The sequence below is a fragment of the Ambystoma mexicanum genome, chromosome 1q, assembly GCF_040938575.1.
Source record: "Ambystoma mexicanum isolate Mex_15411 chromosome 1q, UKY_AmexF1_1, whole genome shotgun sequence".
Taxonomy (NCBI): domain Eukaryota; kingdom Metazoa; phylum Chordata; class Amphibia; order Caudata; family Ambystomatidae; genus Ambystoma; species Ambystoma mexicanum.
In genome coordinates this window covers 446,123,717-446,144,916 of record NC_090922.1, presented here as the reverse complement: position 1 = coordinate 446,144,916, position 21,200 = coordinate 446,123,717, and the positions used below count along the sequence as shown (strand labels likewise).

Here is a 21,200-nt window from a genome sequence, read left to right as displayed (position 1 = left end):
AGGGTACAAGGGATGTCATCCATTTCCCTGGAATGACTGGGGACATCTGTGCAAGGTTGCATAATAGGCTATGCACCCGGAGCTGGTGCAGGTAGCCGTTGCCAGGTTGCCACCAGCGTGGTTAAAGTAGATAAAATGCCCAGAGACATGTCTCTGTGGAGTCAGCGATGGCTCTGGTAGACTGATGGCTTGAGATGAATGCAGAGGGGGTAAAGGTGGTAGCCTGATCAGGTTTGCCTCACCCACGGTGAACCTCTGTGAGGCGATGACCTGCGTGCTGGCGACGATGGCGGAGACATGATGTCCTCCTCTGCTTCCTCCACATCCCCTGATTGGGAGAGACTCTGCTCTGACACAACAATACCACCCGGTATCAAGGTCACCCCAAGATTAGGTAATGTTGCCTGTGGACAGGCCGTCAATGCAGACACTGTCCTGGTGTGGGTGTCTGAGACACCAGTGATAATAATGGTATGGGGGAACCCCTTTTGGTCATCGACAGTGTTGTTGACGAGGGCATCAGAGCCATGGACGTAGATGCTGTCGACAAGATCCTTGTTGACGTTTTTGTCGATGACTAGGTAGTTGACTGCTTTGTTGACTGTCGTGGTATGGTCGACAGCTTTGTTTACAGGGTGCCGATGGACAACATTGATGGTCTTGGGGTAGATGACCTGGAGGGAGGCTTGGTTGTGGACTATGACGGCCTCGCCGGCGATTTCAACAAGGGCATTTTCGACATTGAAGGCAAAGAGTGGCTACCACATTTCGACATGGACTTAGAAGACGTTGCCTCCCTTGAGCGATGGAAAGGGCCTTGGCTCTCCTCCCCTGCCGACACCCCATAGGCACTGACCTTTGGTGAGGACCGGTGCTTGGGCTCATCGCCAGAGGCGTCTTTATGCCTCTTCTTGCTGGTGGCCTGGACTTCATGCGACCTAAACCTCTTACTAGAGGTCGTTTGCTGGGCCGTCCTGGCCCACCCTAACGAGGCATGACTCCATACAGAAGTAGAGTCAGAGACCCCGCCGGCGTCCTTTAACCACGCGACAAGACGACAGTGAAGATCTCTCAGCATCTTGTTGGAGAACGACTGGCAGATTTTGCAGTCCTGGATGACATGGTGAGGATGAAGCCAGTAGAGGCAGTCGTCGTGGTGTTCCTCCACATAGACATTGTTCAGTCTACAACGGGCACAGGCCTTGAAAAAGCTTGTCCTCGTGGACTGCGGTAGGTAGGCCCAACTGCGCAGACGAAACTTCATCTAAGATTACCAGTGGCAGGAACGGTCTTCGAAGAGTGAACTGTCACCCGCCAACGACGGTCATCATGGAAAAAGATGTTAAAATCCAAAATTATTCATAAAAAGGTTGGAGAGAGGATTTTTTAGGACTCCCTACACTAACCTGCAGTAACAAAATCTGAAGCTGGGCGACCGGGGAGAAGTTAAGGTAGGTGTTCCTATTGGCTGTGAGCAGTATTACCCAAATGACTATGATAGAGCACAAAAGTGACAAAGTTTCAGTTTAAGTTTAAACTACTCTATGTTACCGAGGATTCCCAGTCTGACGACAGGGAATACTCTCAGCATGTGAATCTATGAAAGATCCAATGCTGGAGAAGTGCCTGTTTTTAGGGAGGAAAAGTGGCTGGAACACCAATTATTTGCAATCTTAGTATAGATTTATGCTAGTAATAGACCTCAAAATGTCTCACACCCAACGAGATGTATGAAGGCGTATGTGTGTCATAGGCCAGGCAATTAGACTTGGGTTTACGTTTGCCACACCCTACTGGGGACATTTCTGATATTATGGATGATGCATTAAGTGTCAAATTACGTCGTGCAGCACTAAAATTCTTATTAGCTATCATTTTCAGTCTAGTTATTCTGGTCATAATTTAATTCTCTAAAAGTCTATTTATCTGAATACACAAGTACACCCACATGAAAAGCTCCCTCTTAAGTGACTGTTCAAGTATTAGGTGCATGTACGTAAATTTCTTATTACAGCTATGTATGTTTTTCAGTTAATGGATTCAGTCTGAAGTAAGGACAGATAGGTTTGATACGGAGCAAATTAATAGAGACAGACTGAAGCCTTTTATTTCTCATGAGTTGTTACATAAAACATCCCAGACAGAGGAGGGCCAATACTGCGGAAAGTCAACCAAAATCTACTGTAAAAAAAGACTTCATTTGACACCCCAATATCTCCATCAAAAACCCACAATTTTTTTTCTTGTCTATCCCTCAAAGTATTTGATGAGAATTTCAACTTGGAATTAATTTACAATTGTGAGCTGTGGTAGAAATTTTGGGAAATCAATTTGTAGTGTGAAGCAGATCATGTTTGAAGCTCTGCTAATTATAAGAAATCCTGGTCCGCGCTGCTTGAACCACGCCTTCCCATTACCTGGGTACTCAGGAAAGCAGAGAGTCAGTGGAGATTTCTTAATTTTATCCTCAAATATGTCCTTCTTGTTTAGAAAGAGGATGATGGATGTTTCAGTGAACCATTTGTTGTTACAGATGCTGTCAAACAGCTTCAGGGACTCATGCATGCGGTTCTGCAACAGAAAGAAGAAAACACATGAAGAGATGGAGGGCGACTTCCGGACTCAATGTCACAAACGCAAGCCGTAAATTATGAAACAACTTGGTACTAACGAAAGGCAAATTAAAGTCACCCAGGACTGAAAAAAGGTACATACACATAACAGGCCTGAAATATGCATTACTAAAGTTTAAGGTCAGGTTGATTAGGCAGTGCCACCTACTTAGTTGGCACTTCAGGTCATTGTAATCATGCACCATGCGTGTAGGGGGATGCTAATCAGCACTTTCTCTGGGTCACAAAAGGGAGAGGGGCATGCAGACTTGTCTACTAACTTCTAAAGTATCCTTTTTCTGTGCACACATTTTGTTGGATACATTAACCAAGGACTGAGGAGGTCCTGAGTTAATCCTGAGTTGGAAGCAGTCAGTGCCGTGACATCTACCAGATAATGATCTTGCCATGAGCTATGCTGATTTTTATTTGACGTATTTTGGTGTGTAGATTTAATTTTTTTTACAGAAGCTGGCTCAAAAGCAGAATGCTGATGAAAACAGAGTAAGCCAAGGTGGGGTGGGGGCAATAAGCACAGACATTACTGTACAAGTCAGCAGACTAAGCCCATCCATGTTAGCGCATGCCTTGGAGAGCACATTAGCTTCATTTTCAAGGAGCCACAGGCCAAAGGCACATACAAGAAAGCTGTATTTTTACATAGTAGGGCATGCAGTGAAGGTAAAAGAAAAGGAAGACACATGAAAGGGAAAGTCTCTAATAGGACTAGCATGACTCCACCCACATAGCATTGGGAGGAGCTCAGCTCACGGCAAAGTCAACCGGCAGGGTCAAAATCCTTTACTGCTTTCAACTCTTTTTTTTTTTTTTTTTTTAAGAGAAGCTTCATACCTGCCAAATTTGGTGGGTCCCTCAATATCGGCTCATTATTTTGGCCTTGGTTTGTTAGGTAAGTTCGGACGGCAGGAGGAGGAAAATTCATGAAGTGCCGGAGGCTTGGTAATGTTTGGAGCAAGAAGCTGAAGCCATGGTCACGCCAGCTGCGTGGCTAAATCCCAACCGGGAACAGGATAGGCAGAGAGCAGGAAAAGTAAGAGGACGAAGCACACACCCAAGAGAGTCAAGGGGTTATCACAAGCAAGTACGGATCTACTTTGGAGTATATCTGGAGGTGCTCTGCATCTGGTGCAGTCCAGCAGTGTTAATGTGTTAAAATGAAAAAGAAAAAAACATGTGATATGCAAGTGCTAATACCAGATGTCTGTTGCATATTTATTATACTCTGCCCTGGTCTACATCCAGAAGTGAATTACACATGCATGAGGGTTAGGGAAGCTGGATGGGTCGGTTCCTAAAATTAAAAGTTCTCAGGGAGTGCATTTCACTGAACGAACAGTTTTACAGGGAAACTTTTTTGTGAAATTACCATTTCTGATTAGGTGCTCTTAGTTTGTCTCCCCATGTCTTCAGTGTGGTTAAAAAAAAGGGCAGTTCAAAGACTGCAGGAGGTTCCCAGACAAGTAAATGTTGCATGGAAACATTAGCACAACCTGTTTAGCACAATCACAAGAATACATTCCGCCTGTTAAAGACAAACTCGTTAAGTAATAGAACAAGACTACTTTGTAAACAAAATGTTGAGGTAGTTGGGCAAGCCCCCCTCCACCTCATGCACATAACAGCTATTATTACACACAAACACACCTAGACAAATTGCACACACATGTACAATAATGCTGTAACAACTTGCCTTGGGATTTAAATGACCAAGTCCGGCCTGTTATTAATTAGAGGGTTACATTTAAGGGGAAACTCCTCTTTTGAAGAGAACAAATGCTTTCTCCTGCCACCAAGGTGCTGGAGCACCTTGAGGGGGACAAATGAATAATTTCAGGGGCAAGAGATACCCCACTGCACAGCCTGCTTCACAGCACCAAAAGGCCAGTTGGTGCTAAACAAGCTCCTAAAGTGGGCTGGTTGCACCAGTACATTTCTGCAACAGGACTGGCACATCATTACCACAGAACAGGTCATTGCAATCTGATGCGGCAGCCACCAGAGACCTAGATCGGGGAGGAGGTTGGCTGGATGACCTTTCCGGGGGCACGGCCTCCTCCCACAAGTCCCCTTCAACTGGTTAATGAGGGATAAATGTCAGTTCAAGTTTTCCTTTGGCAGAGAAGTACTCCAGTGCTTATGAAACTTGGGCAACAAAACAGTCGGACTATCTGTCTCCAACAACGGTAAATGCCAATCTAGTGTAGACACTCCTTGGATGAAGTGCTTCACTTGCGAGTCAGTGGCAGCTCAATATTCAAGTGCTCTCTTTTCCTGCATTACTCATCTCACCAGCCTTCGCATTCCAGACTTGGTGCAAGTGGTCTACCTCCAACAAGCTGTAAATCCGACCAGGAAATCAAGGACTGTGCGGCTCCAAACAGTCGCAGCAAGAAGACACTCGCAGCACAGGGTTGCAATAATGCTTACCTTCCAATTTGCCAAATTGCTGCTCCCTAAAAAATTAAATCTGCTCAGTTGAAAAGAACCAATTATTTTATTGGGTGGTAGGATCAAACATAAGATATGAGAAAATAATGGTAGTATCCAGAGATGACATTATGCCATTTCCTTGGAAACCAGTGGGGTTTCAATACTTCTCTTTTTAAATTCCCTGGAAAACAGGGTGTCTGCAAGACTACATAATTCAAAGAATAATCAGAAAATACATTCCTTGTAACAGGTCACTGTGGGAGTTGTTTTATTGAGCACCCTAAATATTCTCTATGTTTTGTTAGTTTTTATATACTGCACACATCACCACCAAAGTGTTCTCAAAGCACCAAACCTTGTCTGAGTAGAGGCACATTTTGATTACCCACACCCCCATGGGGCCATCCAGACCACATTCAGTGGGTGAAAACAAAATGGGGCCTAGTAGAGTCTAAAAGGGGAAGAGAGTGGGAAAAGTCAGGTAGACAAATGTAGCGACTTAACCAACCCACAACATGTAGAGAAATAAAAATAGAAGGGTGAGTGTTGGTAGGGATGAATGTATAATTTTCATTTTTCTGACTGGAAGAAAATGCACTCAAAAGATGGGATGATGGTGTTTCTTTTTGGCTAGCAGACCTTTCATGGAGGCCACTACTAGTGTGTCATGTTGTGGATGCGTGATGGCCTTGGTGTGTGCTCAAGGGTTCCTATGCATTGTGGGGGCTACTAACCAGATGATATCGGAGCCATGGGCGCAGGACATGGGGGGACAAATCCCCCCCCCCCACAATTTTAAGAGTAGGGGGATATAATGCCATTTGTTCCCCTTACAATTCACTTGCATCCAGAGAAATGTCTGTGTGTCAGCATGAAACCTTCACTACATCTAACTTTTACTGAGACTGAGACTTCCTCGGCTCTCACTGATCAGAGGTGTGTCTCACTGATCAGAGGTGTGTATGAGAGCCGTGCATAATATGTAGTGCAGTAGGCAAGCTTCTCACCGTGTGATGCTCCTTACATCCATGTCCTCTAAAGAAGTGCACTTGTATGACTGCCAAACTTGGTCGCAACAGTACACAAATGAACAAGGGGGGGTCCTGGGAGTCCCTCTGCCAAACATTAGTCCTGGTTATGAGAGACTTACCCAGAGTCTTTAGCTCACTATCTTTCACAGAGGAGAAATATCCCAAACATATCAGTCTTTGTCCTGCCCTGGGGCAGTCCAGCACCGAAATGCTAGGCAATTCTCCTCTGAACAAGAGTACCAACAGCAACCCCAGACACGTGTTTCGGTATGGTTGGACCTCATCAGTAGGGTGGAGCTGTGCCTCTCTAAGAATAGTGAGCAAGGGGTGCAAGTCTGGATTCCCCTAGTAACTTAGGGTGAGACCCAAAGTTACTTAAATATGCAAATTAACAAGGGGGACCTGGGAGTCCCTCTGCCAGACATTAGTCCTGGTTACAAGAGACTTATCCAGAGTCTTTAGATCAGATTGGTCTTGAGTGGGGATGAAATAACGAGTGTTGCCCTTGTATGTAGTAATTTGATAAATACACAACTGGAATGCAGTATGAGAACATTAGAGTCAGGTTTTTAAAATGAGGCATGCTTGGTCAGTGAAAGGAGACATTCACAGAGTACAACACTAAGAGGGCAATTGTCCATTCCAAGGCGCTGTATGGAAAGGCTGTCCATCGCTTAAAGCACAGGCTTTGATGCATTCCTGAACTGCAGAGGTTAACTCAGGTGATGCCCAAAGGAGCAGGCAAGCACACACTCTTCCACATATTCCCTAGGCCCTGAATGGCCACAAACAGCTAGGTTCTATAGACGGAAAGTTGGGAGGAGCCATTTACAGTCTTAATTGAGGGCAGTGTTTGATCTGGAACCACTCTGGGAGCAAAGCTCTAAACTGACTGCTTTGTAGTTCCGGAGGTCGGCTAGGAGCTTAATCGGTTGGTAATAGTAGTGTGGGAGGTTGGATTCGTCTGGGCCAGAGGATGGCCTATGAATCCGCATAATCCATCCTTCTCTCCACCTGGGCTGCAGTTACTGCATCCTCTTGTTGAAGGGCAGTCTTTGGTTCAGAAGGGTTGTAGATTCTGTCTTTGCAGGTCTACATCAGGTGATGTGGCCCTTTTGCCTGGACTGAGTGCCTCTGTCGTGTGTTATTTAATTTCATTTGATGGTGTGTGGAGTGCTACAGGTCACTTCCCCTTAGCCCTTGTCATGCAAACAATGTTGCAGTGTGTCCCAGGGAAGCTTTGAGTTCCCATCTCAAATATTTATGGATATTGAGGGATATTATAGGAATTAAAACTCCAAAAGTTTCCAGGTACAAGGGAAAAGATGTACATAAAGAGGATTTATGTTTTCATACGTTCATGATACTCGGATTAAATGTCAAGAGTCCATTTTATGGAATCTGCTTTATAAATAACATTTGGAAATAAAGACTTTTCCTGAATGCAAATACTTATCATCCGCACATTTTAGTTTTTGATGTGACTCACTACTTGCTAGCATCAACAAAAACCCATTAGTCCTCCAAGGTCTAAAAAACAAATTGTTAAAATGTATCAAAACCTATAGAGTGCCAACATTTCGATAAACATTTGAACTAGACTGCTTACTGAAGTCTCATACGTCTGTAGTACAATGTGCACTTAACACATTGGTGAATGGTTTCCAGTGTGCTTTGCGCAGTACAAAACTGGCACACTTGCAGGATACCTATAATGAGTGTTAGTTGTTTTATTGAATTCTATTTTTAGTGTCCAGATTCATTACACATAGTTAACGCCTATAATTGGAAGAGGGGCATAATTTAAATGAATTGGTTTTAAATTATATGTTATGATATTGGGTCTTAGGCTGTGCTCCACTGCAATTTGCATGGTCTCTGAGCACTATGGAATCTACAAGAGAGGGGGGTTGGGTTTAGTTCATATGGACATAGGGACATTGCAAGTTAACTGTTGTTGTGCTGGTGTCTAAAGTTCTGGAGAGCCTGGTTGATCTGTTTGTGCATATGTTTTTAGGCATTATCTACTGAGGGCGCTTCAGGAATCTGTATCCAGAAGGAAACCTCATGTGGCCATAGCATAAAGGTGTGTTGGTTCGGACTGTGTTGTATGTGTTGTATAAGTTGGTGGGAGAGATGTTCTATTGGCTTTAGTGTGTAGGTTTGGGGGAGGAATTCAGTTGCCATGTGTCATGGCTTAGTTTTTGTGCATAGTACCATTTGTAAAGTAGAGTTTGAACATCTCAGGAGGATAGCTCAGCGGCAACGTGCTCACCTTGCAAGCAAGACGACACGGAGCATCACAGGTTCGATCCCCGGGTCCGTGCTTAGAAACCTCTGGGTATTAAGCACGTTATAAATAGCCTATCATATCATAAGTGAGGGTAACAGGCAGTTCATATATCAATGGACGTTTGATGTATCCCATCCACTATAGCCATGGCAAAATATTCATAGGGGTGTGCCTCGTATGATAAATCCTGCAGAGTCATCACTGATTATCCGGTGGTAGACTCCGCCCTCATGGCCGGGGAAAGACGGCCGCTACCTGATCCTGACCCTGGGGGTGGTGTTAGGAAGGAGGATCATGGGGGACGAGATGAATACCAGGGGGAAAAGGGGGGGGGGGAGTGATGACTCCAACGGGAGAGACTCAGTATTCTTCCCTTTTCTCTGTGGAAGAAACCCTAATTCCAGAGTTCTTAATGTCATGTTGCCATTTAACATCTAATGTTTATCGTGATTGTAATTTAAATAAAACGGTCAAAAAATGTAACTTAAAATCATGTGAAATTTAATTGGACTCCAAGCCTCAGAAAGTTTCAAGTATTGAGACGAGCAAAAGGAGCAAGGAGTCAATGTGGAGAGAATTTGACACCACGAACAACATGGTCTCTAGTGGTCAGGATCAAAGTCAGCTGTGCTGGACCTTTAAATGTGGAAATCACCTTAAAAAAAGAAGGAGAGAGTAGAGAAGCTGCAGAATGCGCGGAGCGGAAAGCAATCCCAAAAGGAAGACTCAAACAGACCAGCCATCAGGAGAGCAGGAAACGTTTGTCGGTAAAGGTCTGGAGGCGTTTAGGGCCAGAGGAGAGAAACTCCAGTGGAGTCGTAGTGGGTTTCTTGGAGGGACCGGTCAAGATGAACTGCGTGCAGCGGGCTCGGAGAAGACGAGGTCCTGCAGAGCAGCAATTGTTCCATCGACGAATGAATGAAAAACCGACATGGGAACTGAAGGAGACTCTGCCAAAAGGGAGAAGCCTTCCCAACTAAAACTCCTTGCTGCAGCTGCACGTTACACCAGTGAGTCAACCTAAAAGAGTAGGGGGACCCTGGGATGTCCCAACACTTTAATGAACACCTGGAAAGCGTTTTTGAATACCGACCAAGTAGAACTGAAAAGAAAGGGCAAAGGTGGTACAATTCTCCTGATATGAGATGCCATTTGGGGGAAACCTGGAACCAGCATTGCCATAAGCCAAAGGAAATTCAGAATAAACAAAAGAGCAAATGTTGTACAATTCTGCTAATATGAGAAGCCAATTTGGGGAACCTGGAACACGCATTTCCAAGAGCCAAGAAATACTGAAAGAAAGGTTGACAGACAAGGCTAGAACAAACTCTCATATATGGGATGTCAGTATAAGGGAAGTTGGAACAAGTAATACCTGAAGTCAACTAAGTTGTATTATTGAAGAAGTGCAACTGTCAAGAGATTGTTGAGGGGACTGTTAGTAGGATTTGCCTAGATGCTAGGTTTAGGCTCAAGAAGAGCAATCCATGCCAAGGTTGTAGGGCTTCTTGTACATGCAGGACTCTCCCAGGATTAGGAGTTTGAGCAGTCCAAGCTATACGCTCACGAGGGGAGCTGGATGGAGCAAAGATACTCCAACCAATAACAAGGGAATGTCCACACAGTACATGCGTTATAAAATACTCTATACAGTTTTCGCAGAAACAGCTATGCAGCATGCTACAGGTGCGTGAGTATCCTATTAGCCTAGATTGTTAAAGCGCTATGACCTATTTGGAAGTCAGTAAAAGTTCCAAAAAATACTTCAGAGTTCAGTCTTCAGTGTTGTTAGATGGAGTTTTGTTAACCAATGGTATAAACACAAGAAGAACATTAGTGGTTATTGTGAAAGAAGCTGTCCAAATGTAGGCAGAATCACTACAAGTCACAGTTGTAATTTGCTTGCGCCACTGGTTTCTGATTGGTAAACTGTTATTTTATATGAAGAAGCCCAGTGGCATGCATCCGGTTCGACGGAAGAGGAGCAGTCAAATTCATGGTCCAGCTGGGCAGATGCAGGGTGTGCAGGAAGAAAACCCTGCACAAGGAGCCCTGCATAAGAAACTGGAATGGCTTTACTGAAGTGAACAATGAATGGGTTCAAATAATAAAACCAAGAACAGACAAAGCTACCGAAAATAATTCTACACCCAAATATGAAATTTGTAGCGACAACTAGTGGCCGGTGGGGAGAGAGGCATTCAAAGCTAAAATATACATGTTTAAAGGCATCACACTCATATTTTAATGTTGTGCAAAAGTCCTAAAAATGTATCTGGAGAAAATAGAGACCGATTGTGCCGCTGGCCATGCCACCTCCCCTTACCATATAAACCTTTCCCTCGAATTTAAATATAACAGGTTGGAGCCAAGTCCCGGTTTCGATGAAAACTAAGCAATATAAGTTTGGAAAATCTTTTACATAGAGCTTCAAACAGACCCTTAAAACTATGCAGGGAATTCCAGCCGCAGATATATGTTTACATTACGGTAAAATAAAATGGATGATGGCCAGGCTAATTTTGGAACACAAGAAAAGAGGTTTGGAAGTAGATATGGTAATGGAAACTAAATGTGTTGAAAACAGAGCTCTACGATAGAGATGCTGCTTTTTGTGTTAAACCGCTGGCAGGGGGCACAGTACGCCACTTCATGGACATACCTAGGAGCGCTGAAACTACTAAAGCAGTGATTTAGCAAAACATAAAAGCATATTTTCAAAACAAGTAAAACAAAAAGGCAGGGCGTGGATCCCCAACCCGTTATGTGGCTAAAATCGTAAAAGTAGAGCAATGCCCTTTGATCACTTTTAATTTCCTAAAGGGCACAGCACACTCTGTGACGAAACAAAAAAAAATATTTTTCGAAAAGGGTTACATTGTTTTTACCAAGTCTTACCATATTTTACACCAAATTATATAAATCCCTGACGATATCTGAATTCCAAGATCTTAACCCAGGTTCGGAGCAAACCACACAGCGGACGCATCTGCCGGCCATCTTCCCTCCCAGTCCCCTGCCACCTGTAACCTGAATTGTGAGTACTGCCCCACCTGGCCACACCTCACCAACTACCCTGGAAATGGGAGAGGGGCTCAGCACAGAATACTGCCCTTCATTTCCACAGCGATCTTGTAAGGCGAGAATGGAATTGTCAGGAACAGGTCGCACGCTCACCGTGACCCATTGTCCCTGACAAATGCATTGCTCTTAGCACCCCATGGATTGGCCTCAGGATGCTAATAGCAATTAGCACCCATTCAGGGGTGTAAACCGAGCGGTAACTGCGTTGAGGACCTGGTGTTCACACCCTCCCGTCACTCAGGCCTATAACTTGGGACCCGAGTTGTTACCACCAGGTTCAGCACACCGAATGGGTTCCTATTGCTTAATTAAACAATCTATTTTGTACCGCAATCTACAGTGCACATGGTCACAGTGGATCTTAATAGTTCAAATGTTACTTTAGGAAGTGTTCCTGATGATACAATTTAAAACACACCAGGAACTAGATTGTCCCAGAAATAAGCAGAGGAAGAGCGAAGGTGGCGCTTTCAGTGGTTTTCTAGGACCTATGTGCAATTCCACAATATTTTAATTTCAAAATCGCCTGCGAAAAAGTGGTATTGCAAAGTCTGCTACGAACACGATTGCGAAATCAGCCCACCTTTTGCGCACTGTATTAATTTGTGCTCAATTCTTTTTTCAGTTTTCAAGCCCAGCCATGTGGACAACACCTACCCCTCATTCGCCTTTGCATCTCCCTGTACTGTTTTGATTCTTATGGTTTCATGCTCTAGGACACTACTGCACCCCCATACACTCAGCATACCTGGTCATCTGCCCAATCTCTGCCTGCTGTCCCCCTCCCCAACCTGGATTTCCACTACTACTTTACCCCTCACCCACTACTGTTTTGCTGCCCTTTCTAGACTTATGCAGTGGGACAACCCGACAGCTCCCACCTCCCCATTGGCACACCCCTCCTCCTACCTGGCTGGACACTCGCCCACCTTTCAACTGCCTGCCCCAGCAATCCCACCAGTGTGCTAACGGTACTCACTATGCCATGGACTGCTCCTTCAGCCTCGTTTCCTTTTCTCCTAGACCTTGATGCGCTAGCACAGCCACTGTGCTCCGACTTATTGCACCGACTTTCAAGTCTTGAGGCTGGACCTGGACTCCCTTGCCTTTTTATTGTGCCTCTTACGACTATTGATAAGACATTTATTTATTCATTTATTCAGATTTTTAAAGCGCGCGATCAGCCCGAGAGCATCGTGGCGCTGTTACATTCCAGAAGACACTTGTCTGGTTGCAGAGAGTAAAGGTAGATTAGGGTACAGGCATTATGAATTACAGACTATGCATGCGTTTTGGGTTACAGTCTGTGGATGCAAGGTGATATTTACAAGGCATTACGTTTACAGTAGCGTTATTTTGTTACATTGTGTTTGTTACATTTTCGTCAGCAAAAGTGTTTGCGGTACAGCTTGGGTAGGGGTGGAGCGCGCTGGTTATGTAAAGAGTTTGGTTTTGAGGGCCTTTCGAAAGGATAGTAGGGAAGGCTCGGCTCTGAGGGAGATGGGAAGGTCATTCCAGAGCTTGGGAGCTATGTGTGGGAAGCCAATGCCTCCAGCTTTAGCTCTTCTTATAGGGGGAACTTGGAGTTGGTTGTCATATTGGCTTCTTGTTGGGCGGAGCGTGGATTTCCCGTTTATGGTTTCTGATAAGTATGATGGTGCAGTATGATTGATACATTTGTGAGTGAGGGTGAGTATTTTGAAATTGATCCTTTCCTTGACTGGAAGCCAGTGCGCGTCTCTCCGGGCCTGAGATACATGGTCGGATTTGGGGATGTGCAGGGCAGCGCGGAGCGCATTGTTTTGCACTATTTGGAGCTTTTTTAGATTTTTTGCCGATGTGCCGGCTAGGAGGGCGTTACAGTAGTCTAGTTTGGCTCCTATGGTAGCTCTGGCGATGGAGAGGCAGTTAGGCGTGGTGAGGTAGGGCTTTATGGCAAGGATGAGTTTGGTGGTCATTGCGGATGAAGAGGAGATGGCATTGACTTGTCTTGTCATAGAGAGTGTGGTGTCCAGGTAGACTCCTAGTGTTTTGACAGCAGTGGAGACCGGTATGATGATGTTATCAACGGTCATGTGAGAGTATTCTTTGCTGAGTCTGGAGAGAGTTTCGCTGGGTGCTAGGATGATGATCTCAGTTTTGTCTGCGTTAAGGCAAAGACCATTGATTGCCATCCAAGTCTGAATTGTGGAGTAGATGTTGATGAGAGCTTCTGAGTCTTTGACGTAGTCTCCAGAGAGTGGGAGTAGGACTTGAGTGTCATCGGCGTAGTTGGTGTAGGCTATGCCGAGAGCGTCCAGTAAGTCAAAGAGGGGTTTAGTGAAGAGGTTGTAGAGGGTTGGTGCGGTGCTTGAGCCTTGTGGGACTCCACAGCTTATGGTGGTGGGGGGAGCGTTGGCCTGGTCAGAATAGACTTTCATGGCCCTGCCTTCAAGAAATGAGGTGATCCAGAGGGTTGCTGGGAGAAGTGGGCTGCATTGGAGAGGTGAGATGTGAGGATGTTATGGTCGACTAGGTCGAATGCTGCGGAAAGATCGAGTAGAAGGAGGAGAGCAGGTTTGCCTGTGTCCATTATTTTGGTGACTTGATTTTTCAGGTCTAGAAGGGCAGTTTCAGTTCCATGTCCTTTGCGGAATCCGGATTGCCTTCTGCCAAGGATGGCGTAGGTTTCCAGGTACTGCTGTATTTGGCTGTGGGCGGCTTTATCAAGGATTTTGAGGAAGAAGGGGACGGTGGTGATGGGGCGATAGTTGTTGGGGGAGGTTGGGTCTAGGGATGGTTTTTTTAAGAGGGGGCGGACCTAGGCCTCTTTTAGGCAATGGGGTACCGAGCCTGAGGAGAAGGAGGCGTTGATGAATGCTGTGATGATAGGTGTGAGGGCTGTCGAGCACTCTTTGATGATGGAGGGCGGGCAGATGTCACCTTTGCACGTTGAAGGTTTGATGTTATTGAGTAGGGTAGAGACTTCTGGCTCTGTGACTTCTCTGAAGGCAAAGAGGGGTATTTCCGGGCATGTGTTGAGGGGGGGGGGGTGCGGGGCAGGCGTTGAGTGCTTTTCGTTGGGCTGCAATTTTGTCTTGGAGCATTTTGACTTTACTAAGGAGTGCTGTCTGGATGCTTGTGCACCAAGCTTCGTACTTGGTGATTTCGTCGGGGCTGGATTGCGGGGAGGTGAGTTCTTTGAAGATAGAAGAAGACTCACGCCTGGAGTATGTGGTTGCACTCCATGATTCTGCCTGGGCTGGCCCCATTTCTGCAGTTCGCATGATTGTCCTCTGCTGTTTAATGCAATGGTCCAATTGTGTTACACAATCCATGCAAAAGTCACTGTAGACATTTTTCTGGATTGCCAACTGGCTTTAGGGCACACACTTACCGATATCCCTCGGACGACCAGCTGTGACTTCACCATTAATGCTGGTTGATGGGGTGGCGATATGTAAAAGATGTAATAAATAAAACATATTTGCAATCACATAAGGGACCTGCGGGATTCAAAAGAGAAAACAACAGGGCAAGCGAGCGCCTCACTAAGTAACATATGGGAAGAATTCAAGGCTCCCTGCCCTCTCTCGTTGCCTCTGATCTGATACAGATAGAGCCGCCCTTTGTCGATCGTCACCAGCAGGCTCTCTCTTGATGCATGGGTTTCCTTCCTCCTTCTCCGTTGGACACACTTCTGGCGCTTATTAAAATTTCACCAGGAGTCCAACTGCCACCAGGTCCCACACCTGACCGCACAGTAGACAAGGCTTTTTCCTGGGCCGGTTGGAGACCTTCCAGGCCCTGCGATGGTTCATAACTACTGCCGCTGCCAGTTCTCCAACACCAGAACTGAGCTAAAATCTCACTTGCTCTCTAAACTGGCATCAGCAACGCACACTCTGCTATTTTATTCCCCTGCCCTTACCCTCCATGAAATCTCACTTCATTGACTTGCACCGACCTATGAATTTGTGTTCTTTGTATCACTTTTACAGTCGTTTGGTTCAGCTCCTGCTTCCCCCTTTGTATCTTTTGAGCCTGTTGTGTGCTTATTGTGATTGACACAAATATTCTTGTGAAGCCTCCAGTTCTTAACTTCCTATCTGGGATTGCCTTCAGCTCCTTTGTTGTCGCGAAGGTGCTCTCTCCCCCTTGGACGTGATGCCATTCAATGGCATTTTGGCCATAGTGCGCCTTCTGTAGCCAGTCGCAACCTCATTGTTACTGAGCAGCATTTCCAGCAAGTATGAAAATTCTCCTCGTCTAATTAGCCTCTGCACACGTCATACTTTACCCATCAGCACACACTAAAACGGGCCAGAATTCCAAGGGCAGTACTCTGCAAGAATACAGTTACCAAGGCAACCAAGTTTCGTGCATTTGAACGATGTTTAAAACGAGATAAATCAGTGTGTGATGATCTTTCCATTGTCCTCGGTTATACCTTTGGATATGTAATGGCTGTTGGGTTGGAGACTGTTCTGAACTTGACTTCATGCTGTTCCTGCAAAGCTAAACACGGATTGAGCCTTGCAGGTGCAAATCTCGATTTATAAACACCACTCAGATCTTTTCTAAACCTTCTGTAAGTGGTCCACGTTAATCTTCCTCTAAAGAAAGCAGAGGGCCCTCAATGTGGCATTCAGAGACCTCTGCTTGGCGCCTGATCCTCGAGCTTGCAAGTGCATGCTCAATCAGGAGGCTGTAAAATTGCAATGTTTTTTTTTCCATTTTGGAATTTTAACTGTACTTCTAAATTGCAATTGATTATGTTATATAATAGATCTATTTATTTTTTTATTATGAGTTTTAATCACCAAAGTGATTTTTACATGATAGGCATAGAATCAATAAAATAAAAAAAACAAATGAAGACGAAACAAAAAGCAGAGCGAAGGTAAAAGGCAAGAAGAAGACAGAAAGAAGTGAGAAAATTCAGTAGTTTCAGCACGATAAATCAGAAATTGAAGAAAAGAGAAAGAACAGCCCCCTCGAAAAGTTTATGTGGACTCTAAAATTTCTGCGAAGGGCTCCGTTGCTTTGTCTTTAAAGATTAAGTCAAGATTCTGGTAGCTGCTATCGTCCATGAAGGTCTGAGGCCCCCTATTAATCGTTCCCACGAGAGAGCTTTGTCTGTCAAGAAGGCTTTCTCCAAGTGATGAAGCAAATAGGGAGTTCTGGGTGGTGATGTGCCTGGACATGATAGGAGAAGATGCCGGAGCGCTTCGATGATTTGTTTAGATTTGCAAAAGCGGCAGCTGTTTGTCGCGGAGAGGCGTCCTATGTGCAGGATTTCATTTGTGGGCAATAGATTCAGCCTGTCGCGAAGAAGTGTTGATCGTGTTTTTCTGTTCGGGTGCTTTATGAGAAATGGTTGGACTTTGTTCAATTTTCTGGCCGTTGAGGGCAGATGCTGGGTCAATTTATAGGCAGCTGCCTTCTCTAACGTATTTATCCAGTCCATTTCATCTAAGCGTTTTTTGTAGGATTACACACCAGTTCTTCAGTGGAGCTGCCACAAACTTCTAGATGTAGTTTGCATTTAGTCTCCCAGGTGGTCAGCAATTTGCATTTGCCTGTGATCATCTCCTCTTGTACCACAGAGAAAATCATAGGAGAGGATGGGCCCTTGATCTTCCGGTATAGCATAATAGAAGCTCTCATTACTATTGACGCCAAGGACGAGAGTGAAAGTTCCCGTCTGATCAGTGCTAAAGGTGTAGAAGTCGGAAGGTTCAGGACTGAACGCCAGAAAAGGCTCTCCAATCTGGGCCAGAACTTGTCAGGCAGAAAGGGCATGGCGTCTATTAAAATGCAGTTAGATGACTGGAAACCACACCTTCATAAGTGTCAATCAAAAGACAATGGACACAGAGGCTCTATAAAAATCAGGGAGCCGCATCAGCAGATGCCAAGATAGCCCAAAGATTTAAACACTTCTCAATAAATAGATGTCAAGTGCTGCCTCTTTATAAAAACGATAGCTAAAGTCTGAAAAACCAGGATAACAAGCACACAGTTGTCTAATGCTTTATGCCACCTGCGGTGCTCAGGCAAGCGGTTCAGATTAGCCGCATAACCAACACACTTCCAACAAAGAGGACCAGTTATATAGTACTGCCCAGGGCAAATACGATCTACCTGAATAAATGCTTTTCATTTATGGGAATTGCCAAGTACACAAAGTTTTGATTTCAAGAAAAGGACCCATTTAAAAAAATATAAATTCTACATTGACGTACCTACATCCCTCCCTGGGGCAATTGTAGGCTTGTCAAGATGCCTAGCTGGGGAAGTGGCGATCAGTGAAAATGCCAGATTGCTGGGATATTCCGAGGGACAGAACTCTAAATATATTTCGTCCATAGTCAGATCTTTACAGCATGCACTTCTGGAAATGGATTGACGGGAAAGGTCTTTATTGAGAGTTTCTACAGAAGATCAGTCACAAAACCAGTCGCTTGAACTATCACAGTGGAAACTAGCGATTACTTCCAACCCTACAGATAAGTGACATACTAGTCAATAAAAACAGGCAACGAGTCGCATCAAAAAATAGGGTGTAAAAATCCTACTCCAAATAGGAAACCGCCACACGAGCCTGACCTTTGTTTCCACGGATATAGCTCGATGAGAACGCTTCAATTGATGCGGACAGCAGAGAAATGCCACAGGGAGGAGATTCTTTATCATAACTAGTGTATCTGAAGAGTAACTTTAAGGTAAATATGCACCTTTTAAGGCCAATGCACTACTACATGGAAATAAGCAATGCAAGATGTGTGTTTTAGACATAGAACATTTTACTTGTCTAAACAATACCTTCAATGAGAATTGGAGATGCTGTTTTACCCTGGCTAATTTGTTTATGGGTTTCTTTGAGGAGAAATACATCTTCAACAATCATGAATTCTGACATAATCTTGTCATATGGAAAAGATACATTGATGACGTCATGGTCATTTGGAACGGGACGACTTCCCAATTTGAAACATTGCTGTTTTACTCCCCAAAACATTATTCTACTCCCAACTTTAAAAAATAGAGAGCAAAGTATTCACATGAGAAAAAGTTCGTTTGAATCTTTGCAAGGAACAGCAGGGAAGTCGGTCATGGACAATCAGCAATACATTCTCTCTTGCCTGAGAATCCAGCACAGGAGATATTGTTTTGAGAAACGTGACCCAAGGAAGACATTTGGCTGCCTGATTGCTGGCATTCACCACATTACCTGAATAAAACACTCACGCTCTTCAAACGCGAGAGCAGATACAGGATTTCTAGCAATTAAGAGCGCCCACTTTTCTCATTTGCGTTTTTTAGATTTCCTCACTTTTCCAACAGAATGAGAGTTTAGCACTAACGGACATAGTCTCCATTTACGGTGTGCTTCACGCGTCTAACAGTACGAAAACGAGCTTGGTACATATTAACACTCAAATAACAGTGCAGTTAAAACAGGGGGTTTGGTTCCTGTTTTTAATAAAACATTTCAGTACTTAGAAGATTCATCTTCAGCCATTGAGCACTTCAACATAGACATTGCACGTATATGGGCATGCGTGTGCACTATAAACATTTGATAATTGCAGAAAATTATTCAAGAAACAGTGAACACAATCCGATTTATCCTTAGGCTAAAACTGTTCTATTTCTAGCATTCCAAAAGCACCCATCACATCGTTCGTGTATGAGACTGTGTACTAAACAGTCACAGGCTTCAAAACATCTTTACAAGCCTGCCAGACATTCAGGTAACTTCCTTTATCTACTTGAAGTAACAGAAATGCACGGACAATGAACTGAAAGCAATAATATCTGTAGTATTGTAAAACGAATCCATGATGATTCATGAAAACACATTACACCCCCCCCCCCCCACTAAAACCCACACGAAAGGATGCCGAATGAGCCAATCAGAAGCAATGTGTGGGCGGGTGATTAAGCTGAGCAACAATGAATGAGGGTCTCGGGCGAGCTTGGGCCTTGTGGAGGGGCTTCTGCCGGTGCCTGGGCCAACATGAACTGCTCGTCTATACCATCTCCATTGTACCAACATTTCCTGCATGTTCATAGAATTTCAAAGTGCATAAGAGTCCCTTGAAGTTATCTTTATTTAGAGATTCATCAGACTCCGTGGTGCATCTCTTGACGGGTAGCACATCACTTGTGAAAACCTCCCACTGACAATTTAACACACGTGAAAAAAAGAAAATCAATGCATCTGCAAATAATTTCAAACACAAGATGTTGTCAAATGAGGTTCATATAATTCAGCCCCCTCCACCCCCTCCCCCGGAAAAAGAATACACGTGCACGCAAGATGAGGGTACCGAAGTTTGTGCAACAGACGAAACCACAATTGTAATGTAATGACGACATTATGACATTAAAATGATTGCAGCAGAAGGGTGCTGAATGCTAGATCCGTGCCCAGTACTACTTGCACACCCCCCTCCTCCACAACAGCACAGTGTGCTGAAGGCCAGGGTCACGGGATGGGGCAGGAGGAATGTCAACAATCCCTCGTATGTTTGCCCCGTTTTGATGCAATCCCAGCAAGGACAAGTAGGTTCTTCTGCAGGGCCCAGTATTTCTAGTGTAGGAAGGATGTCCTGCTTCCCAGCCTCGTCTTATGTGGAGGAGCATGGTGCTAGGAGGCCTCATCTCTTTTATGCAGCAGGGACACATGTCCAGTGAGCTCCCTCTCTTTGGGGCACCAGTTTACTAATCCGCGGCTTTATTTCATGATCTACTGCATGCTGGAAAAACGTAATCTTGGTATAATTCAGGTGATCTACTTGGACCTAAACAGACTTTATAAGTATTTTCTAAATGAAAGCCCTGCCTTAGAAACATGGAGTCTGGTTTAAATTGCATCACCCCACCACCCTAGCCGCAGGGGAATCCTGCTGCAGGCTGCCATTTGAACCAGTGCAGCATGGTCTGCATGCATTCTGCTGCGAGCCATTCATTCTGCAGCAGAGCACCAATGTGATTTTACATGGACCTTTTGGGTGCAGTGCAATGAGAGCGGTCATGATTTCTCATGAAACATGTGATTGGTACTTTCATTTTTACTCTGTCATTTGGATTTGGGGATTTGTAATTAAAATAATTGTTCTTTTATAAAACGCTTAAAACCAGCGAGGGATCTAAGCGCGGATCGGGGTTCGAACATGTTTTGCGCTGCATTGTCTTGCTTCCAAGACCAACACGTTGCCTCGGAGCCATCCTTCCTGTTTTAATTGGTCCAGCACCGGGTCCCACAATACATTATCAAAGTCTTGTAAAAAAACATCTGAGCTCTGTGAATCAGAGTATCCGGGTATGCTGCTGTGACTCAGATTTGCAGCCTTTTCTTTGCTGGAGCAGGAACGGCAAGGAATTGCGGCTGCAGGGCCCTGTCTGTTGCTGTGCATCAGCGACAGCATGCACCTGCTTCTTTCAGGGTCTGTGTGCGTTGCATGCAGGGGTGTTGTGCTGCTGTGAGGTCTTCCAGCAACATACAGTTGCAATCAAAGTAACGCTGTCAATTCAGCACATATCAATGGCCGCCTCACCGATTGGCAGCCAGTCCACGGCCAGACTTATGGGCACCTCTGCTCTACTATTAGTCCACCTGCCCCAGTTCTTCAAAGCCCAACACCTGCAGGTCTCCCACTTTGCTCCAACTTCCTTTTCTGAAGATAACAGTAGTTTGCATTACCCTTTCCTCTGTATTTGGCAGGGGTCAGAAGACCA

General features: G+C 44.8%; 1 protein-coding gene across 2 annotated transcripts in view; it reads right to left on the bottom strand.

Moving 5' to 3' along the window:
- The window catches only part of GNAO1 (G protein subunit alpha o1), a 1,372,168-nt gene that overhangs the window by 220,067 nt on the left and 1,130,901 nt on the right, over window positions 1–21,200 (bottom strand). The window contains exon 7 of one of the 2 annotated variants that reach the window (XM_069640215.1): window positions 2,418–2,571. The exons of the other annotated variant lie outside the window; for it this stretch is intronic. Within the exon in view, the coding sequence (XP_069496316.1) occupies window positions 2,418–2,571 (154 nt within the window). The remainder of the gene's footprint in view (window positions 1–2,417; window positions 2,572–21,200) is intronic. 2 annotated transcript variants of the gene reach the window in all.